General features: G+C 42.3%; 2 protein-coding genes across 12 annotated transcripts in view; one reads left to right on the top strand and one right to left on the bottom strand.

The window, feature by feature from the left end:
• Positions 1-42: 42 nt before the first annotated feature.
• On the bottom strand, positions 43-12,479 carry LOC106583248 (tetraspanin-31). 3 transcript variants are annotated; one of them, XM_045705415.1, is made up of 6 exons: positions 12,332-12,479; positions 5,371-5,538; positions 5,024-5,104; positions 4,621-4,761; positions 4,076-4,299; positions 43-2,497 (listed from the first exon to the last, which is right to left on the bottom strand). In XM_045705415.1, coding segments are annotated over exons 1-6 (636 nt in total). In that variant the 5' UTR covers positions 12,353-12,479; the 3' UTR covers positions 43-2,496. The 3 variants fall into 3 exon arrangements, with proteins under 3 accessions (XP_045561371.1, XP_045561369.1, XP_045561370.1); XM_045705413.1 differs by lacking the exon at positions 12,332-12,479 and adding an exon at positions 7,404-7,655; XM_045705414.1 differs by lacking the exon at positions 12,332-12,479 and adding an exon at positions 7,404-7,655 and having other exon boundaries at positions 4,189-4,299.
• The window catches only part of LOC106583287 (arf-GAP with GTPase, ANK repeat and PH domain-containing protein 1), a 44,884-nt gene continuing 33,667 nt past the window's right edge, over positions 11,640-22,856 (top strand). For 2 of the 9 annotated variants that reach the window (XM_045705412.1, XM_045705411.1), the window contains exon 1: positions 11,640-12,221. In XM_045705412.1, the coding sequence (XP_045561368.1) occupies positions 12,059-12,221 (163 nt within the window). In that variant the 5' untranslated portion in view covers positions 11,640-12,058. Of the gene's footprint in view, positions 12,222-12,476; positions 13,621-14,173; positions 14,580-14,777; positions 14,881-14,988; positions 15,130-15,236; positions 15,888-17,252; positions 17,647-22,856 lie in introns of those variants that run through there. The other 7 variants (XR_006761329.1, XR_006761332.1, XR_006761331.1 and 4 more) reach the window with 7 other exon arrangements.

Below are 22,856 nucleotides of genomic sequence, written 5' to 3'. Positions count from 1 at the left end.
ACAAATTCAGAGAATGAAGTGACTGAACAAGCCAAGCCAGGCTCCTGAATCATGACATTTAATAGGAAAAACATGTTGCACAAAAAATAAACCTTAAGGTTAAGCAGGCAATCAAGTCCACAGTAGGAACGTTTGAGAGAAGGGTTGAGTCCCAAATGGCATCCTGTTCCGTATAGAGTGGACTACTTGAAAGTAGTCCACTATATAGGGAATAGGGTGCCATTTGGGTGAAAAGCAACAGGAAGCTGAGACATTGCCATAATCTAGAACAGGAAGTCAACACTGGGGGTGAGCATGAGTCATTCTGTCAATCATGGATAAACTTTAGGGGAACTAAAACCTTGAGTCAGGATGTATAGTGGCAGTCTCACAGCCTTTGAAAGTGCCACATCACTCATTTAAGTGACAGCTAGGGGACTAACATACTAACTCCGACAACCCATTGCTGTGCAGAGGCACTGTGCAACCAAAGGCTTTTAGCAGGGTTACCATTAAGGGCAATACTTAATAAAACTAATTCCTAAACTCTTTGCTCAGTTTTAAGATGCTTCAAATTGACAATTGTTGTGAACAGTCACTGCTATGCTAAGTATTTAGGCATGTGGTTAAAAGCTACAGGCAGATCCCTAGTTTTAAAATTCCTCCAAGATTGCATCAATTACGCCATAGCAAATTATTTCCTCCAATGACAGGCAAATAAATAAAATCAGGCAAATAAATAAAATCAGGCAAAGTGCCACTAGGAAAACACTTTCAGGTTAATTACAAAATAGATCAAGTGGAAACAAAGAATGCACAGAAAAGGATCAATGGTTGAAATGAAATCAGTGTCAACATATGAAGGCAGGTCGTGGAACACCACTTAAGCTAGATCATCCAAAAACTGTGCTGCCCATTGCTTTGTGCTGTAGTTCTACATTTTCCCTTCATTGTATATTCCTAATCAAAGCGTTAAGTTCATTTTAATTCTCCAGACTACATTTTGTCTCAACTTTTGAGACTGGCTGCACTTATTTTATGAAGGAGTGTGTGACAACTATCAACACTGGCAAACATGTTTTGTTCATTCATTAAATATGTTAAAATGTCCTATCTCTATGTCTAGAGACAATTGAGGTTAGGGTGGTGCATATCACGACAGGCCAAGGAGAGATGGGAGAAAAACATGTTGCATTTCCACAAAGGCATTATCTCCAGTATTAACTCACCCTGGTGGTCCAGATGAATTGTTTAATGACAACTTTTACTCAGCGTCAAAGCCCTCTAGTGTTCATAGTAACCCCCAACAAAACAAATGTAATATACAGGAGCAAATGCAAGTGTTGAATAAAGTGCTATGTGGATGGATGGGGGTTTAACTGAATTACGCCTACATATCTATTGTCTGAACTGTCTCATGATTCTTAACTCCATTAAAGTGCTTAATGTTTTAGCTCAAAAGGAAGAGAAATCTCACTATAGACTATCCAATTCAGTATCCCCTCTTAATCAATAGTTTGGCACAAAATCTAATTCCCACCTGAGGCACTAACATGACATGATCTATATGGCACCGCTTTCTTTGTCAAGAAATATTGATGGCCACACCGCACACAATGACATCTTGTTAAAAATCCACAGAAGTCTACTATATAAAATCGGCACAATTGCAACATTTTGTGGCATAGACAAAATCCTTATTATAAACGATTTTTCTTGGTTAAAAAAATGATCAATTCTGTGTATGCCATCACACACAGTGCTATGCTGGTAGTTGTTGCACAGGGTGCTGCATCTGTGTAGTCTACCCACATCATGGACAGACAGGGATAGGTGTCTCTGAATGGGGTCGTTCTCAACTGGTTTGGTCCCAGGAACTAGTGAGCACAGGCTCATATTCATTAGAGCACACCGTAGAAAAACGTAGAACGGAAAATAAAATCTTTCTTATTGGAAAAGTGCAGGTCCCTCCTTGTTTCTGTACATGTTCTTCTGTTTGGTGCCTAATGAACATGAACCAGATATACCGCTGGAGAACTGTGTTGTTTAAAACTTCTAATTAAGAACAGAGTAAATAAGTATTATCATCTGAGGGAGTGGTCCCCATTATCCCAAGAGCAGTGCAGGTCCACAGACCAGAGGTTGAGAAACACTGACATACAGAAGTTATACAAAAAAAAGCTGTTGAACAATCCTATCATGCATGAGAAGACACTGTATAGACCAACATTGCCTTTTCTTCCCCAGTGCATGTGTATGCACATGTGAGAACCAGAAGGTACTTAGTGGGTTGTCAATTGGCATCAGGCTACGAGTGTGTGTTATTATTTTCATATTGGCACATCTGTGTGTATGTATGTGTATCTCCAATGTTGTATTTTGGGTACCCTGGTGTATGTCTATATCATGGTGCGTAAGTTGTGGGCCTCTTCACGCTCTGCTCTTATAGGAATGCACTGGGGTTGGCTCTTGGATCCTTCTGGTTCCTGTAACGTGCAGCCAGCCACACACCCAAGATCTGAAACAGAACAACATTCATGAGAAGTGTGTATGTGTGTGTCTGTATATGGTGATAGTGTTCTCCTGTACTGTATGGGCCCTGATTCAGACCAAGGAAATGTACACCTTTCTTACACACTTCTCCGTAGTTTGTATTCAGATTTACCTTATGCAGCTGCGTAATGGGCTTTACAGGGGTGGTTCCCTTGCGCCTGCTGAATATATTTAATTAAACCGCTGAAAACCCTCCCACTTGCAGGCCAACAGATTTCCCCGTGGAGTTTTCAGTATATTTATCTAAAGCCATCCCTTTAAATATGGATGACCTTTAATTAGAATTTGACAGATTCAGAATAAATGGAGAGAACAATTCAGAATATTAGGGCTCAATGAAAGAAAGCCATGTAAATACACACATTTTTGTCTCCTTTTCAGCACCAATTGGTAGATTTAAAAAATGCTCTGATCTTGTATACGATTTAGCATTAGGATAGTATTTATGAATAATAAAAAGCTGGTTTAGAGAGCCTTTACACACAAAATACATTTCTGAATTAAAAATAGTAGTTTGATTCATCCTGAAAGTTGACATATTCAATAATTCGATCCATGAAATATTGGAAGGTGAAAAAAGTGTACAATAGGGGTTGAACAGTAGTTCTATAAATCTACCCTAATAATCATGGTACTGTGATGACAACAGTCCAGTCATCGTGAACCGTGCGCCAGGTTCCAGGTTTAACCTGCTAAGTGTGGTCTGACTTCCATGTTGACTCAAATAGGCTACATGTCCCAAATTATTGCACAACTTGTAATACGGTAGTCTAATATGATCCACTATTGCTAGTGATCCTCATGAACAAACTAACAATGGAATGGAATGATGTAAGGAATCCAACACTAAAGTCAGTAACAATTATAAATGTGGGTATAACTGATGGTGGCTACTGAAAGCAACAAACAGGATACATTTAAAAAATAATAATAATAAAAAATAATTCTGAAAAGTCTGGCCTTATAATTAAAACATTGTAGAAATCATAAATCAACTCTATAGGTTTGGCGCTATACTGTAATTTGCACATGGCTACAGAAGCCTATAGCTTGGGTCTCCAAATTTCATCCCAAGGTTACTGTATAAGGCCAACATTTCATAACTTCACTGTGGAAAAGGTGATATGTTGATATGCTTCAGTTTGCTGCCATATGTCTGGTTTCACATTTGTCTCCAGTGATCATAAGGTTAAATAGATCTCAAACAATTGTCATTTATATTTACAATCCCCTTCTCCAAATGGCTTACTCATTTACCTAGGTTTTATCAATCTCTTGTCAATTTGTAAATTACAGTGAATGAAGTTACTTCTTCCGGAAAAAATAAAGATGTTGTTGCTCGACCTTAGTAAATCACGCGTAAAGGTGGTGGAATTATGAGGGGAATTAAGTCAAGGTCAGAATTTGGTGTATCTGTAGACATCGTCATTTTTTAAATCTCCACCCAAACAAATAGCCGGTGAATAGTATGCTATTCTCGTGCTTAAGTTCAAGGTTAGAATATGCATGGAGAGAAAAGTGCATGAAAAAGAGAATTACAAACCATTTACATGTGCTTAACTCGAGTCGGAATTCCCCCCTTTGTGCATTTAGGGGTGAGTGTTGTGATGTGTGTATTTCAGCTCTTGTAGGTATAGTCAGGAGCGGTTTCCTGACCTCTGTGAAGCTGAAGAAGAGTCCTACTGCACCCAGGATTTTCAGAGCCTCTGCAGCATGCTGCAGCATCAAGTCGCCGCAGGTGAAACAGAACCCGGTAGGCTTACAGGGCTACACAGAGGGAGCGAGAAAGCCTTCAATGAGTCAACAATCACATAAAGAGAGGAAGTCCAAACATACGACTGCATCTGCATAAAGAGTAAAAGGCCAACCATAAGATTACGGTCTACTGCGATCCTGTTTTTTTTCTTTCTTTCTACCTATAATAGGCAGTCCAGTGCTAGTTTTGATCTGTAATGGTTAAGACAGGTTGGGAAAGCTGTTGAGTGCAGAGAGTAACCAGAGTGGCTTAAACCACATGCAGAGAACCACATCCAGAGAGAAAGGCCTTAAAGGCTGAGCGCAGAGAGCAAACTGGTGTGTCTCCCTCACCGCATTGCAGAGTTCCACATCCTCGATGAACTGCTCCTTGCTCTGGTTGTTGTTCAGCAGCCCACAGCAGTTCAACTTGTTCTCCACGCCCAGCCGCGTGTCGTTGCTCATCAATGCCCAGGTAGCACTCAACAGCTTCACCTGGGTTGGAGACCAAACACACACAGGTGAGGACAGTGACAGGAGTACTGTGGAATAGCAATGACTGCAACACACAAGGCAAGGGACAACCACACATCCATATATAGAGAGTAGTGTGCAATAAGAAAGACAGAGAGTGATGGGACATAAGATAGAAAACAGGAGCTGGAAGAGGTCAAACGAGCGCACGAGCGCGCGAGCGCACACACACACACACACACACACACACACACACACACACACACACACACACGCACACAACCTGCTGTCCCTTGTTAATAGCCAGGCAGGAGCAGGACACACCGAACTGGAAAAGAAAAACCAGGAACAGAATGACCATGTACTGAGAGAGGAGCAGTCAAGGAACCAGACCAACATTCAAAGGCTGCACACACAGACTGAGAGAATACATTTTTACTACTGACCCATATTCAGTAAAGTAAAATGAAACTCACACAGTGACCCACACCAAAAACTGTTGGAACATTATAGACCAACTCTGCCTGCCCATACTGGTATGAATAGGGCCGACAGTGAAGATCTCCTTAATTGTATTGTTTTTATTGTAAAGTGTGTTGCGATTGTAAATGCCCTTTATATAAAGGATACAAAGAAGAGCATGACTTGGTGGTGGTTGAGGGCTCCAATGAGACCCACGATGGAGATAAGCAGTAGGAAGACACCCACAGCGATGACCCCGCCGATGATGTGGATGCTGGACACGATGCCGAAGCCTTTCCCCCACGCTGCCACGCCGATCAGCAGCAGACCAACCAACTGGGGTTAAAGAGAGAGAAACTAAGTGAGGAGAGAATGAGACAAACACTGACACATTACACACTAGGGATTAACATGAGTAACCGGGATCACTTTACAATCTTTACATAGTGGTGCAGCCAAGCCGATAAGGCAGCGCAGCGCCCATTATTTGGGGAGAACCCTGGCATAGTGACCATATCTTGCTTTTAAACGCTTTAAAATGGGCACTTACAATCTTTTCAGTATTTCCCAGGACTCTCAGGATAAATGTGAATTATTCCCGGTATTGTAACTTGGTTGATTTTCAGGAAAATATGAATCCCTAATACACACAGACATGGGCAAAGAAACGGACACTGACTATTGCTCGTACGCACGCACACTTTTGTCCATCTTGGTGTCTATGAACGACAAGTAAACCTTTATTAGTGACAACCAGGCTATACCAGAAAAAATGAAAATTGGCCTAGCTAATCTAATATGTACCTTGAACACAGAGACTATTGGTTGCTATTTTAAAATGGTTGGCCCCAAAACAGTCAGGGGGTATATACCTTCTAGGTATGAGACAAGACCTTATTGTGAATGTGCGCTTGGCTAACATTTATTTTTTCCACAAGACCTTCACATGTCTATGATCTAATTGTGTCAAGTCGTATGCAACAGATTTGATACATGAGATTTTGTTGTTGTTGTTAATGTTATTAGGATCCCAATTAGCTGATACCAATGGCGAAAGCTAGCCCTACTAGGGACTGACGCATGATGAAAATGACATTACAGACAAAATACTTTACAATTTACATACATTTAAAAACATTAACATATAGTGTCCATGTGCATCTATCAGTTACACATACATGTCAGTACAAACACACAAAAAGGTAGGTCACATGGGGAGAAGCATTGTGAGGTGCTGCTAAATTTGGTTTTTGAAACCAGGTTTGCTGTTCACTTGCGGTATATGAGATAGAAGGAAGTTCCATGCAATCTTGGCTCTGTATAATATTGTACGCTTCTTTGAATTTGTTCTGGACCTGTGGCCTTTGAAAATATCCCTGGTGGTATGTCTGGTGATGTAAGTGTGTCAGTGCTGTGTGTAAATTGACTATGTAAACTATTTAGATTTTCCAACACAGGATATCTGATTTAACACTTGTCGAGATGTGCAGCAATATAATTAATCTTATATCAATGTGTCCCCTGTGCAGTAGCAATGCAATGACACGGGATCATGGTCATTAAAGGGCACAATAACAGTTAGCTATGTATGATGACTGGAGTGTCACGCCTCAAATGACTCGCACATACAGATCATTTCTAGTTATGGCTGTGGTTGACATTACAGAGATAATGCTGTTGTCTATGTTTACTATCACGAGATCTGTGACATAGCTAGCTACCCGTCACATGTCAGCAGAATCAGCTATGTCCTCTGACAAACGTAAAGTTTAGAGTTAGCTAGAGCATATCTGATGCCCTCTGAATGGGTACAAATACAATCAAATGTTAATTAGCGTACAGTAGCTAGCTACCCTTCCAGCATGTTTATACCCGACGCACATACAATTCAACCTCTAACAGGTGATTAAGTAAATCATCAGAAATGAAGCGCCACACATCCTTGCGTAATCATATGTTAGCTAGCTAGCGTTAGCTGGTTAACGTTACTCCTTCAGAAAGCATAGATAAATGTTAGTAGCGACACCATTTTCAGATGACAGTAAATTATAGTCCATAGTTTGCTTCTAGCTAAATCTCAGTGAAACAATAGTGGACAGTGATCCTACTTAGCTCTGTGCTAGTACTGCTGCTACCACTGTTAGCATCATCATTCTTCTGCTAGCTGGAAACATTAGCAATAGCCAGTTAGCGACACTTACCATGTACACCACGTTGAGTGAACAAAGAGCATTTTTAGAACACGTAAATCCCCCACAAACCATCTTGAAGATATTCTATCTAACTTTGCCAACTACAAGGAATATTTCCCTCTGGTCGTTGTTCACTATTTTGTCTACTTTCACGAAACCGAAGCTTGAGGAAGCACCGCTCACTCTTTAAACAGTACAACAGATATCCTGTCTCTGTCAATATCAGTGGGTGTGGTGAGAGAGGCTCTCACTTATCTGTCATTGGTTTAGATATATCAAAGATTATATATTTCAACCAATCATCATGGTCGAGACCATGTACTACAAATAAATGATCAAATATTGCAAATATATCCATGCATATGTCAACACATATGCTTTGGGATTTATAATTATTATTTTTTGTATTTTACATTTCTTTTTACTTTTACCCCTTTTGCTCCCCAATCTTGTGGTATCCAATTGGTAGTTACAGTCTTGTCTCATCGCTGCAACTCCCGTACGGACACGGGAGAGGCAAAGGTCGAGAGCCATGCGTCTTCCGAAACACAACCAAACCAAGCCTCACTGCTTCTTGACACGATGCCCACTTAACCCGGAAGCCAGTCGCACCAATGTGTCTGATGAAATCCAGGAAACACTGTGCACCTGGCAACCGTGTCAGCGTGCAAGGCGCCCAGACCGCCACAGAAGTCGCTAGTGCGCAATGGGACAAGGACATCCCTGCCGGCCAAACCCTCCCCTAACCCGGATTAGCTGGGCCAATTGTGCGCCGCCCCATGTGTCTCCCGGTCGCGGCTGGCTGCGACAGAGTCTGGACTCGAACACAGCTACAGCTACCTTAGACCACTGCGCCACGTCTTTTATTCCTAACAATATTTTGAATCATTGTAAATGATTATCCGGCTGTACACTTATGACAGCTAATATTGTTGCGAAGCTCGAGTCGATTTACACAGGTCAACCATGCGATAACTGACTCTGGTATCCCTGCACATTGCCCTCAGATGAACCATCAAACAGGCAAAGCGTCAATACAGGACTAAGATTGAATCCTATTACACCGGCTCTGACGCTCGTCGGATGTGGCAGGGTTTGCAAATTATTATGGACTACAATGGGAAACCCAGCTGTGAGCTACCCAGTGACGCGAGCCTACCAGACAAGCCTTTTATGCTCGCTTCGATGCAAGCAACAGTGAAGCATGCACGAGAGCACCAGCTGTTTCGGACGACTGTGTGATCATGCTCTCCGTAGCTGATGTGAGCAAGACCTTTAAATAGGTCAAAGCCTCGGGGCCATTCGGATTAGCAGGACGTGTGCTCAAAGCATGCACGGACCAACTGGCAAGTATCTTCACTGACATTTTCAACCTCTCCCTGACCGAGTCTGTAATACCTACATGTTTCAAACAGACCACCATAGTCCCCGTGCCCAAGAAAGCAAAGGTAACCTGCCTAAATGATTACCACCACGTAGCACTCACGTCGGAAGCCACAAAGTGCTTTGAAAGGCTGGTCATGGCTCACATCAACACCATCATGCTGGAAACCCTAGACCCACTCCAATTCGCATACTGCCCCAACAGATCCACAGATGACGCAATCTCAATCGCACTCCACACTGCCCTTTCCCACCTGGACAAAAGGAACACCTATGTGAGAATGCTGTTCATTGACTACAGCTCAGCGTTCAACAACATAGTGCCCACAAAGCTCATCAATAAACTGAGGACCCTGGGACTAAACACCTCCCTCTGCAACTGGATCATGGACTTCATGACGGGCCACCCCAGGGGGTAAGGGTATGCAACAACACATCAGGGGTGTGTACTTGGTTCCCTCCTGTACTCCCTGTTCACCCATGACTGGGTGACCAAGCACGACTCCAACACCATCATTACGACACAACAGTGGTAAGCCTGATCACCGACAATGATGAGACAGCCTATAGGGAAGAGGTCAGAGAACTGGCAGTGTGGTGCCAGGAAAACAACCTCTCCCTCAATGTGAGTAAGACAAGAGGAGCTGATCGTGAACTATAGAAAAAAGAGGGCTTGAACAGGCAGGCAAGAAAATGGCCTTGCCGAAAGCCCCCCCACCCACCCTTCTAATTTCCTTAATTTTATAACTAGAGTCAAATACTTTCTGTGGTACACATCAGAGTCAAATACATTCTATAGAACAAAAGTCACGTCAGGATAGGCAACCAAAATTAATAATTAATGTATGTGTGTTATATTAAACATAGAGGAGGAAGTAAAATGTAGGCAAGCAATAAACATTTCAGAACATCTACAGTCGAATAAGACATGGGAGAGATGACGAATTTTGGCAAAATGATTTATTTATAGACTAATACACTTGAAACAAATAGCCAAACCGAAAACTGCAGACATTACTAGTGAAATCTCAACTAGCTAGCAAGTCGCAGCAACGAAGAATTGAGTGTGTGCGCCTTCACACGAAGGGGGAGGGGGGAGATTCTGGCAGGGGGAGATTTTCGGCAAAACACCTGTACATAGCCTCGTTATTGTTATGTAATTTTATTGTGTTACTTTTAATTTTATTTTTTACTTCATCTTATTTTGTAAATATTTTCTTAACTCTATTTTTTTTAAACTGCATTGTTGGTTAAAACCTGTTGGGGATAGGGGGCAGTATTTGCACGGCCGGATAAAAAACGTACCCGATTTCATCTGGTTACTACTCCTGCCCAGTAACTAGAATATGCATATAATTGTTTGATTTGGATAGAAAACACCCTAAAGTTTCTAAAACTGTTTGAATGGTGTCTGTGAGTATAACAGAACTCATTTGGCAGGCCAAAACCTGAGAAGATTCCAAACAGGAAGCGCTCTCTCTGACTATTTCTTGGCCTTCTTGATCATCTCTAACCAAAACAGGGGATCTCTGGCATAACGTGACATTTTCTAACGCTCCCATAGGCTCTCAGAAGGCGCCAGAACGATGAATGGTGGCTTTGCAGGCCATGGCTGAAAAACATTAGCGCATTTGGATAGTGGTCGATCTGAGGACAATGAGACTGGAGGCGCGTGCACGAGCCGACACCATGTTTACTTTCTCTCTCTTTGAACGAAAACAACGACTCCCGGTCGGAATATTATCGTTTTTTTACGAGAAAAATCGCAAAAAAATTGATTTTAAACAGCGTTTGACATGCTTCGAAGTACGGTAATGGAATATTTTGAATTTTTTTGTCACGAAACGCGTCGGGCGCGTCACCCTTCTTTACCCTTCGAATAGTGTCTTGAACGCACTAACAAAACGCCGCTATTTGGATATAACTATGGATTATTTGGAACCAAACCAACATTTGTTATTGAAGTAGAAGTCCTGGGAGTGCATTCTGACGAAGAACAGCAAAGGTAATCAAACTTTTCTAATAGTAAATCGGAGTTTGGTGAGTACCACACTTGGTGGGTGTCAAAATAGCTAGCCTGTGATGGCCGGGCTATCTACTCAGAATATTGCAAAATGTGCTTTCACCGAAAAGCTATTTTAAAATCGGACATAGCGAGTGCATAAAGGAGTTCTGTATCTATAATTCTTAAAATAATTGTTATGTTTTTTGTGAACATTTATCGTGAGTAATTTAGTAAATTCACCGGAAGTGTTCGGTGGGAATGCTAGTCACATGCTAATGTAAAAGGCTGGTTTTTGATATAAATATGAACTTGATTGAACAAAACATGCATGTATTGTATAACATAATGTCCTAGGATTGTCATCTGATGAAGATCATCAAAGGTTAGTGCTGCATTTAGCTGTGGTTTGGGTTTATGTGACATTATATGCTAGCTTGAAAAATGGGTGTCTGATTATTTCTGCTGACATAATCTAATGTTTTGCTTTCGTTGTAAAGCCTTTTTGAAATCGGACAGTGTGGTTAGATTAACGAGAGTCTTGTCTTTAAAATGGTGTAAAATAGTCATATGTTTGAGAAATTGAAGTAATAGCATTTCTAAGGTATTTGAATATCGCGCCACGGGATTACACTGGATGTTGAGTAGGTGGGACGCGTCCCACCTAGCCTTGTAAGTAAGCATTTCACGTAAGGTCTACTACACCTCTTGTATTCGGCGCATGTGACAATTTTCTTTGATTTAATTTTGACATTGTAAATATGGTACTGGAACTGACTGACCCTGTATATAGTATGCTTACTTACTTTCTCGTGTGTTTTTGTTCTACCTTATGTTATGTTTTAGTATTAGAGCTTGCAAGAAAGGAATTTCATTGTACTTGTGCACGTGACATTAAAACTTGAAACATATCATATGATATGCCATATACTTCACATGTATAGCAACAAAACCACACACTGCACACACACACACACACAATCTCTTCATATGGTGTCATATTTTTTCCGAGGACAAAACACAACTCATCACCATTAATGTGGTGCTTTAAAACAAGGAAGTAGACATTGTAAGGCACAAACGGAGATATTTCAACATGCAACAGGATATTTGCTCAAATTAATAACGTATTTTTTATTAATGATGTAGGCTACAGACAGACGTCCTCAAGCTAAATGCAAAGGTTCGATTAGCCTTGCTTGAAGTGTTTGGAGAAGCGCGCTCAATTGGATAACGAATGTCAATCTCGCGCCTGTAATCTCCGGAGACAGGTGTCAAGATGAACAGCAGTAACAAGTTATCGCTATCCAATGCGATTCGGGCCGAGGTACGGCGGCATGAAACTGTACAGAACAACTTTGCCAAAGTTTTCAGTCAGTTGGAGAGGGTCGACGACCAACAGCTTCGCTCTGGTTTAAAAGTTTACCTTCACAGCATCCAAGGTAAGCAATTCAATAGCCCTAGCCCCAGGGCATGCTATTGGCTCCCATCAACCTACTTTATCACGCAAAAATCGTGGGTGCATTTAGATTGAAATTAAATTATAGCCTACCTGTAACGAAAATGCACCCATTTAAAACGTAATTTAAAAGTGCTGGCAGCTTGATATGGCATTGCATCTGTTCCTTTAGCCTTGCTCAAATTATTCAGTTACGCAAGAATTGGTTGTCAGACTTGTTTTTAGACTGTGTGCAGGGTGGTGTCTAGCTAGCTCTTATCATGACTCCAATTCCATTGCATTACATTGGGTCATTGGACATCCCCTTTAGCCTTGTGAGGCCAACATGCTAGATCTAAACTAAAATACGCCGTGCGATACATTTTTGGAAACATTTGGAACTTAACTTTCATATGAATTATAAATACAGAAGATACACTTACTGTACAACGTTGATCAAAGTTGCACCTGGTTGTGTTTTGAGTAACACTTGTTTGCAACCAGAAATATGGAAATGCCAGCACAAGGTGAGATGTGTCATATCTCGGCTGGAGACTGTTACAGACAGATGCAACTTTGCTAAACTGCATACAGTAAGTGTATCTTTTGTATTTGAAAGATTCGTTCTCGCTGGTATGAAAGCTAAGTTCCAAAGTTTTCCAAAACCGTATCGCAAGTGAAGATTATTAACTTTTTAAAACGTTAAAACAGAGTCTGGGGATTGTAATTCACCTGGAACCAGCTGTGGTCCAAACTTTCACCTGAGAACTCAAAAGAGGGCTTGTCATGCCAAATAGCGTCCCCCTTTACGTCACAATAGGATTCGATACATTCTAGCTTCTGTTGCTAGGGAGGTTGCTTGAACTTGCACAATTCTGACCGGAATACGTAATGAACCAAAGCGTCCGTTGCTATGCTGGTTGCTTGGCTCTATTTGACCTCGTAGGGGATGCGGGCAGTACTAGTTCTATTTCACCGTTTAACGCTCGCCTAGTCCGCGCAAAATTATTACCTCATAATGCTCTCCAAGGACGGTGTATTTGACGGTGACTACCTGCTGCTTCAGAGGACTGGAAAGAGAACACTTTCTTTACCATGTATTTGTACATATTGTTAAATAGGAATACATAATTTGTTGTTTTTGTAGATTGACGTTGCTAGCTACTGTACTTCTATACCTCAGCATGCCTACCTAGCCAGACAGTTTTATTTAGCTAAGCTAACGTTAGCTAGCTAGATAGCAAGCAAGCTACTATAACTGTTATTGCAGCTTTCTGTTTGTATGTAGCTTGCACTTCAATGGCATCCCTCGAGGAGATTTTCTTTTATCTTTCCAACCTGACGAAGTACTATGAAGACACCACTGATATCGACAAGAGGCGCAACATTCAGAGAAATTCAGGGTAACGTTTAGCATTTAACTTCAATTAGATACCTGGACATATTTATCTATGTATAACCATTTTTAAACAACCATTTTCCATCTAACGTTAGCTATAGTAGTTGCTAGCTATGCATATAGTTCAGCGGAGGCTGCTGAGGGGAGGATGGCTCATAATAATGTCTGAAATGGATTAAATGGAATGGTACCAAACACGTGGTTTCCATGTTGTTGATACCATTCAATTGACTCCATTTCAGACATTATTATGAGCCTTCCTCCCCTCAGCAGCCTCCGCTGATATAGTTATGTCTGTCATATTGAGGTGTCTAGCTATAAGTTAAACCTGATCAATCAAATGGATAGGTTTAAACTTGGTGTCTTCGCTAGACAGACAGAGAGGGGGAGGAAGAAAATGAGAGTGAAAGGATGAAAGTGAGAGGGAGTGAGAAGTAGGAAGAGAGTGGAAGACAGATGAGAGAGAGATGGAGAGAGAGAAACAGAGAGAGAAAGACAGTAGTGCAAATATACTTAGACTTGAGTATTTCAACAACTCTTCTCTTCCAACTTGTTAGGCAATCATATCTACCTACGGGGAAGGATGGCCAGCCACATAGAAGGTTGATTTTTACTAAGGAGGAGAAGGAGGCCATGCTGACAGAGATGCATGTGGACATTTTGGAGTGAAGTGCATGAATGCCAAAATCAACCTACTCTTCTTCTGACGTGGAATTGTCAAGGCGGTGGATATCTGGGCTGTTGTTTATAAATCACATTCTATTATATCTGAAATTATTATGATTTCAATTAATGTCATATCAGAGAGCACACAATGTTTAAATATGTCACTTTTTGATTAAAGGTCAGTACCCTGTCTAGCCTGCCAGAAGTTTGAGAGGGCGAAGACTGTGGCACTGGAGTTGAAGCCCATCAAAGTTGTTTCACCATGGCACATGATCGGTTCATCATGGCACATGATCGGTAAGTCTCCCAATTCAAATTTTGCCCTGATAAGTTGTTTTGGAATGGTTTCTTTATTTGACTACAGCATAGTTCAATATTATAGAATGTGTGTGTGTGTGTGTGTCAGTATCCTTACAAATACCAAAATCTGCAGACGGTATGACACAGATACAGGTAAGAATAAAGTAATATTCTCTCTAACACTTTAAATGTTAGGGGTGGACCTCATTGGACCCTTCACGAAATCCAGGAATGGCAACAGCTGGTGTCTTCCAGCGACCGATCACTTTCCAAGTGGGTGGAGGCAATGCCCGTTAAGGTCAGTAAAGGAAGAGTATGTGCTTAACTCTAAATTCCCTAATGTAACCCATTAAAAAGGGTGCTTGGAACCAAAAATAGATTTTCGTTTTGTATGATACCCATCAAGGACGAGACTGGCGAGGCCACCTCCAAGGTGATGGTGGACTATCTTCAGCACCCACGGTTCTCCTGAGGTCATCTTGAGTGACCGAGGTCATGAACGCTGGAACAAGATACGGATGTAATAGGTTATATTCTGTCAACAATGGTTTGTTTTATTTGTTTTTTCTAATTCGTTTTTCCATGGTACATAATCAGACATATTTCAATATCTTACGTTGTCAATAGATATCGTTTTTCTACCGCCTCCTCCAGGTTTGGTGGATGGACAAACCAGACCCTCAAGACTGCCATGGGCAAGTCCCTTGATACAAGGAAGGGTGGGAGAACAACCTGAAGGTAATTTTCTTTGCACACAACAGCAGCATCCAAGCCAAGTATAGATGGGAGCCGCAGCTGTTGACTGAGGTAAACAATGCAATTGTATATAGAATTATTGAAGTACTGTAGTCTTTCAAATTTGTGAGTGACTTTTAGTGTTGTTGTTTGTCTATTGCTATTTTTGTATAACTTACTTTCAGATCACTGAAACCCCACCTGATGTGGTGGAAGTTGTCGATCCAGATTAGAACGCCTTCAAGTACCACCTTCAGGCACAGACTGAGAAGGATGTGGAGGTTTTTGACCAGGAAAAATGATTTCCCGCTGTTAAAACCTCTCTGGGCTAGGTGGGACGTTAGCGTCCCACTCTATTCAACAGCCAGTGGAATCGCGTGGCGCGAAATACAAATACCTAAAAAATGCTATAACTTCAATTTCTCAAACATATGACTATTTTACACCATTTGAAAGATAAGACTCTCGTTAATCCAACCACGTTGTCCGATTTCAAAAAGGCTTTACAGCGAAAGCAAAACATTAGATTATGTTAGGAGAGTACATAGCCAAAAATAATCACACAGCCATTTTCAAAGCAAGCATATATGTCAATTTGTAAGTCGCTCTGGATAAGAGCGTCTGCTAAATGACGTAAATGTAAATGTCACAAAAACCCAAACCACAGCTAAATGCAGCACTAACCTTTGATCTTCATCAGATGACACTCCTAGGACATTGTGTTATACAATACATGCATGTTTTGTTCAATCAAGTTCATATTTATATCAAAAAACAGCTTTTAACATTAGCATGTGATGTTCAGAACTAGCATACCCACCGAAAACATCCGGTGAATTTACTAAATTACTCATGATAAACGTTGACAAAATACATAACAATTATTTTAAGAATTATAGATACAGAACTCCTTTATGCAAACGCTATGTCAGATTTTAAAATAGCTTTTCGGCGAAAGCACATTTTGCAATATTCTGAGTACATAGCTCAGCCATCACGGCTAGCTAATTTGACACCCACCAAGTTTGGGGCTCACTAAACTCAGAATTACTATTAGAAAAATTGGATTACCTTTGCTGTTCTTCGTCAGAATGCACTCCCAGGACTTCTACTTCAACAACAAATGTTGTTTTGGTTCAAAATAATCCATAGTTGTATCCAAATACCTCCGTTTTGTTCGTGCGTTCAGGTCACTATCCGAAGGATAACGCGCGAGCGCATTTCGTGACAAAAAATGTCAAAATATTACTTTACCGTACATAGAAGCATGTCAAACGCTGTTTAAAATAAATTTTTAGGCTATTTTTCTCGTAAAATAGCGATAATATTCCAACCGGACAACGTTGTATTCATTCAAAGAGTGAAATAAAAAAAATGGTGAGGTCTCGTGAACGCGCATCTCCAGTCTCACTGTCCCCAGGCAGACCACTTACAAACTCTGCTGCTGTACTTTGCCCAGAGACAGGAGACACGTCATTCCGCTTTCTGAATGCTTTAGAGAGCCAATGGAAGCCTTAGAAAGTGTCACGTAACAGCACAGATGCTGTAATTTCGATAGAGATGCAACAGAAGGACTACAAATTGTGACAGGCCACTTCCTGTATGGAATCTTCTCAGGTTTTTGCCTGCTATATGAGTTCTGTTATACTCACAGACACCATTCAAACAGTTTTAGAAACTTTAGAGTGTTTTCTATCCAAATCTACTAATTATATGCATATTCTTGTTTCTGGGCAAGAGTAGTAACCAGTTTAAATCGGGTACGTTTTTTATCCGGCCGTGAAAATACTGCCCCCTAGCCCAGACAGGTTAATTTATGTTGTAACACTGCAGTAATCCATCAACTTTTCTCACAGTAAAGTGTAACCTGTGTGTTTGCTTGTTTACTTCTCTGTCTCCTACCTTTTTCATTTTAACTCTGCTCCGGTTCTCCAGTACCTAGGGGTTCTGCCCAACACCCAGACGTGGATCCACCTTATGTCCTCCATTACCAACCATCCTCCAACTTTTCATTACATCATCTACAGCTACTGTTGTTGTCATTATCTGCTAAGAGTTTTCTTGCTCTTATCATTCTGAGCACATAATATGTGAGATACACAGATGAACTAAAAACACTAGCACTGCAAACACTCAGAACAAAGAGAGCAGCAGTGCCTGGACTTTGCAGTCTCCCTCTTCAAGTCCCCCTTCTGAGACTGGCTGCCTGTTGAGAACAAGTGACAGGCAGAATTCCACACACCAGAATTCAGTATTTTAGTCTATGATTGCCACTTGAGTGTACAAAAAATATGTGAAAATAAATTAATGACATAACTACCAAAAACGATCAAAGTTTCATAAGGTGTTCATTATTGTAAGTTGTAAGGTATCTTTTGATGGTATTTATTTGTTCCACATTATTCATTGTTGTATCCTAGGACCTACTATATATATATAAAAAAAATCATAGAGGACTGCTGAGATTATATTATTTCAGTTTGGGTTAAGATAAAAACATGACAGCCAGACAAGCCAGTGTATGAATCAAAGGGATTTGCATATGAATAGAGTGGAAATTAGCTGACTTCATGATCTGTAATGTATGTAACTTTGATGTGTCAAGCCGATTACGTTTTCTTTGCCATTTCCGAAACGCAGCAACGTTTAAGACATGGATTTCATGTTGTAATGTTAACAAGGTACCCAGAAGTAGTTCAAATTAATGTTTTCATTTTATTAGCTAAACAAAACTTGTTTAAACAGCGAAATTGTTGCGGAAATCAGCCTTGTTTGAATAGCGATGATGAAAAGAATGTCATTTAGTTTGTAATGATCTCCAAAATTCGAATCATTAGGTCGTCACACCGTTGATATAGCAACGGACACTAATAGTTTATCGAATAACAATACGACGTAGAGGGGACACTATTTGGCATGACAGGCCCCATGGGTTCTCGAAAGCTAGGGGTGTCATGTCCAATGTCTTACATGATCGACAACCTCCATCGGTTATATTGAAAGTCTGGTGTAATTTCAGAGAACTTATGATAACTGAGCATGAAGTAAGTGTTTGAGAACCTATTTACAAATGGCAGATAGAGGTTGCAGCATCACTCTTCCCATGTAGGCCTGAGCCTAAATTACAGAAAGGGAAGGAATTTACCCTGTACAACCTCTTTAAAATAGGCCACTACTCACTTATTACTGGTAATAGCATTTTCATTTTTAATAGCTTCTATGACATGAGAAAGTGTGTGTGTGTGTGCATATGTGAAAATGCACATCCAATATTCATACACTTATATGGATGCACATAATGTATATTATAAATATGAAGCACTGAGACATGATTTGTTGTTGTGTTATACTTTATCACTATCTGTTGAAATTGAAGTGATGTCTAGACTGTTTTCACCGAAGTGCAGCTTCAGACTCTATTTATACTTCATCACTGAGATTCTATTTTGACTCAGAGAGAGACCGAACGACCCAAGGCTTGTCTGAACACTCTGATTCTCTTTTTATCCCATTGTCTCCTCACTTCAGCTGAGAAAGTGGAAGTCCTATATTAGAGCTCACTCTACTTAGCTGACCTCCACCCAAAATGGTTTTGTAACTGCCTCAGCACCTGTACACACCCAGTATCCATAGAGAAATACTTACTCACCTTTTATCTGACTCTAATAAAGTATCTGTATGATGTGTGTTCAACTTGAGACCAAACGGATTGAGAGTCAGAGATGGAATGCTAATTACAGAGGTCGAAGTGATCATTGAACCCACAGTATTTAAACACTTCACCCGCTTCACTTCACACTTAACAAAGCCCACATTTGAGTCTTTTTGTAGGAATGTGTCCCAAATGGCACCCTATTCCCTTTATAGTGCACCACTTTTGACCAGGGCCTAGGTCCAAAGTAGTGCACTATGTAAAAAATAGGGTGCCCATAGGATGCAGATTCAGTTTCTAACCAGGTGTGTGTCAGGTCAAAGGTTATTATAGTAAACAAAAACTGAACTAAAGATGGTACAGAGAGTCAATGTGCGGTGGCACCGGTAAGTTGAGGTAATATGTACATGTAGGTAGAGTTATTAAAGTGATTATGCATAGATAATAACAACAGCGAGTAGCAGCGGTATAAAAGAGGGAGGGGTGGGGGGGCAATGCACATAGTCTGGGTAGCCATTTGATTAGATGTTCAGGAGTCTTATGGCTTGGAGGTAGAAGCTGTTTAGAAGCCTCTTGGATCTAGACTTGGCACTCCGGTACAGCTTGCCGTGCGGTAGCAGAGCGAACAGTCTATGACTAGGGTGGCTGGAGTCTTTGACAATTTTTAGGGCCTTCCTCTGACACCGCCTGGTATAGAGGTCCTGAGGGGCCCCTGTGTTGAGGATCAGCATGGCGGATGTGTTGTTACCTACCCTTGCCACCTCGGGGCGGCCCGTCAGGAATTCCAGGATCCAGTTGCAGAGGAGGTGTTTAGTCCCAGGGTCCTTAGCTTATTGATGAGCTTTGAGGGCACTATGGTGTTGTACGCTGAGCTGTAGTCAATGAATAGCATTCTCACATAGGTGTTCCTTGTGGGAAAGGGCAGTGTGGAGTGCAATAGAGATTGCATTGGATCTGTTGGGCGAATTGGAGTGGGTCTCGGGATGATGGTGTTGATGTGAGCCATGACCAGCCTTTCAAAGCACTTCATGGCTACAGACGTGAGTGCTATGGGTCGGTAGTCATTTAGGCAAGTTACCTTAGTGTTCTTGGGCACAGGGACTATGGTGGTCTGCATAAAACATGATGGTATTACAGACTCGGACAGGGAGAGGTTGAAAATGTCAGTGAAAGCACTTGCCAGTTGGTCAGCGCACGCTCGGAGTACACATCCTGGTAAAGGAGAGAATGGAGGACGTCCTGGACATGGGAGGAGGTAATGGCAGGGGACAAGACCCTGCCATGGGGACAGGTGGAGACAGCGAGGGAGGAACGGCGACATTACGAGGAGCTAGCCCAACAAAGGAAGCACGAGAGGCATCCCCCCCAAAAAATTTGGGGGCACACGGGAAGTTTGGCAGAGTCAGGATGGAGACCTGAGCCAACTCCCCGTGCTTACCGTGGGGAGCTAGTGACGGGGAAAGCACCGTGTTATGCGGTGATGCGCACTGTGTCGTCAGGGCGCACTCACAGGCCGGTGCGATCTGTGCCCGCGCCCTGCATTAGCCGAGCTAGGTTGAGCATCCAGCCAGAACGGGTTGTGTCAGCTCTACGCTCGAGATCTCCAGTGTGCCTCCACGGCCCAGTATATCCTGTGCCTGCCCCACGTACCCGGCCTCCAGTGCGCCTGCCCAGTCCGGGGTATCCTGTTCCTGCTCCCCGCACTCGCCCTGAGGTGCGTGTTACTAGTCTGGCGCCTCCTATGCCAGCCCCACGCATCAGGCCTCCAGTGCGCCTGCCCAGTCCGGGGTGTCCTGTTCCTGCTCCCCGCACTCGCCCTGAGGTGCGTGTTACTAGTCTGGCGCCTCCTATGCCAGCCCCACGCATCAGGCCTCCAGTGCGCATCCCCAGTCCGGAGCCTCCAGCGACGCTCCTCAGTCCGGAGCCTCCAGCGACGCTCCTCAGTCCGGAGCCTCCAGCGACGCTCCCCAGTCCGGAGTCTCCAGCGACGCCCCCCAGTCCGGAGCCTCCAGCGACGCCCCCCAGTCCGGAGCCTCCAGCGACGGTCCGCATCCCGGAGCCTTCAGCGACGGTCCGCATCCCGGAGCCTTCAGCGGCGGTCCGCATCCCGGAGCCTTCAGCGGCGGTCCGCAGCCCGGAGCCTCTAGCAATGATCTACAGTCTGGTTCTTTTGACGACGATCCACAGTCAGGTGGTAAAGAAGCAGGGGGATCAGTGGGTGGAGTGGGGGTTACGCCCTGAACCCGAGCTGCCTCCATGGGGGGAGGCACTAGATAAGAAGGTTCTGGGTACCGCATATGAGCCGCCATAGACATCAGTCGCCCACCCTACCCTCCCTTTGTGTTTTGTTGTTGGGGGGGGTTTGTTGTTGTTGTTTTTTTTTAGGTGCGGTCGGAGTCCTCACCTTTGGGGGGGTACTGTCACGTCCTGACCATAGTAAGTTGTTATTTTCTATGGTAAAGTAGGTCAGGATGTGACAGGGGGTGTTTGTCTGTTTCTGTGTTTCTATGTTCAGTTTCTAGTTTTGTATTTCTATGTTGGTGTTGTTTGGGTTGATCTCCAATTGGAGGCAGCTGATCCTTGTTACCTCTAATTGGAGGTCATATTTATGTTGATGTTTGTCCCACCTGTGTTTGTGGGTGATTATCTTTTGAGTAGTGTGTTTTCCTCTCTGCGTCACTGTCACAAGCATTGTAGTGAACAGACCAAGGCGCAGCGTGTTGAGTGCTCATCTTTTATTTTTTGAATGGAAAAAAGCACTTCACAAAGAAAAACAAACGACAGCCAAACAGTTCTGTCAGGTATCCTAACATACTAAACAGAAAACAACCACCCACAAAACCCAAAGGAAAACAGGCTGCCTAAGTATGGCTTCCAATCAGAGACAACGAAAGACACCTGCCTCTGATTGGAAACCATACTCGGCCAAACATGGAAAACGAAACATAGAAACAGAAAACTAGAACAAATTCCTCTAGAAACAAACAAACCCCAAAACACACAAAACAACCCCCCTGCCATGCCCTGACCATTCTACTATGGAAAAATGACCCTTTTCACTGGTCAGGACGTGACAATCACGGTTTGTTGTTTTTGTGTTTCAAGTATTTAATGTATTGCATTTAGTTTCAAGGAATAAATAAATATGTGGAACTACGAACACGCTGTATTTCGGTCCGATCCTTCAGACAGCGTTGACATTATGGCGCAATACAGCTCATTCCATGCTGTCTTAGTGCCAGCCTTTGACTGTGGTGGTATGTAAACAGGTACGATAAATACAGATGAAAACTCTCTAGGTAGATAGTGTGGTCTACAGCTTATCATGAGATACTCTACCTCAGGCGAGCAATAGCTCTAGACTTCCTTAGATATCGTGCACCAGCTGTTATTTACAAAAAATACATAGTCCGCCGCCCCTTGTTTTACCAGACGCTGCTGTTCTATCCTGCCGGTACAGCATGTAACCAGCCAGCTGTATGTTGATAGTGTTTTCGTTCAGCCACAACTTGAAGCATAAGATATTACAGATTTGAATGTCTCGTTGGTAGTTTAATCTTCCACGTAGGTCATCAATTTTTTTTTCTCCAAAGATTGCACATTTGCTAGCAGAATGGAAGGAAGTGGAGGTTTATTCGATCGCCAATGAATTCTCAGAAGGCAGCCCGCTCTCTGGCCCCTTTTTCTCCACCTCCTCTTCACGCAAATCATGGGGATCTGGGCTTGTTCCCGAGAAAGCACTATATCATTCACGTCAGGCTCGTCAGACTCATTAAAGGAAAAAAAGGGTTCTGCCAGTCCGTGATGAGTAATCGCAGTCCTGATGTCCAGAAGTTATTTTCGGTCATAAGAGATGGTAGCGGCAACATTATGTACAAAAGAAGTTA

Source organism: Salmo salar, chromosome ssa22 (assembly GCF_905237065.1).
Source record: "Salmo salar chromosome ssa22, Ssal_v3.1, whole genome shotgun sequence".
Classification (NCBI taxonomy): domain Eukaryota; kingdom Metazoa; phylum Chordata; class Actinopteri; order Salmoniformes; family Salmonidae; genus Salmo; species Salmo salar.
This window is presented reverse-complemented; position numbering and strand designations above follow the sequence as displayed.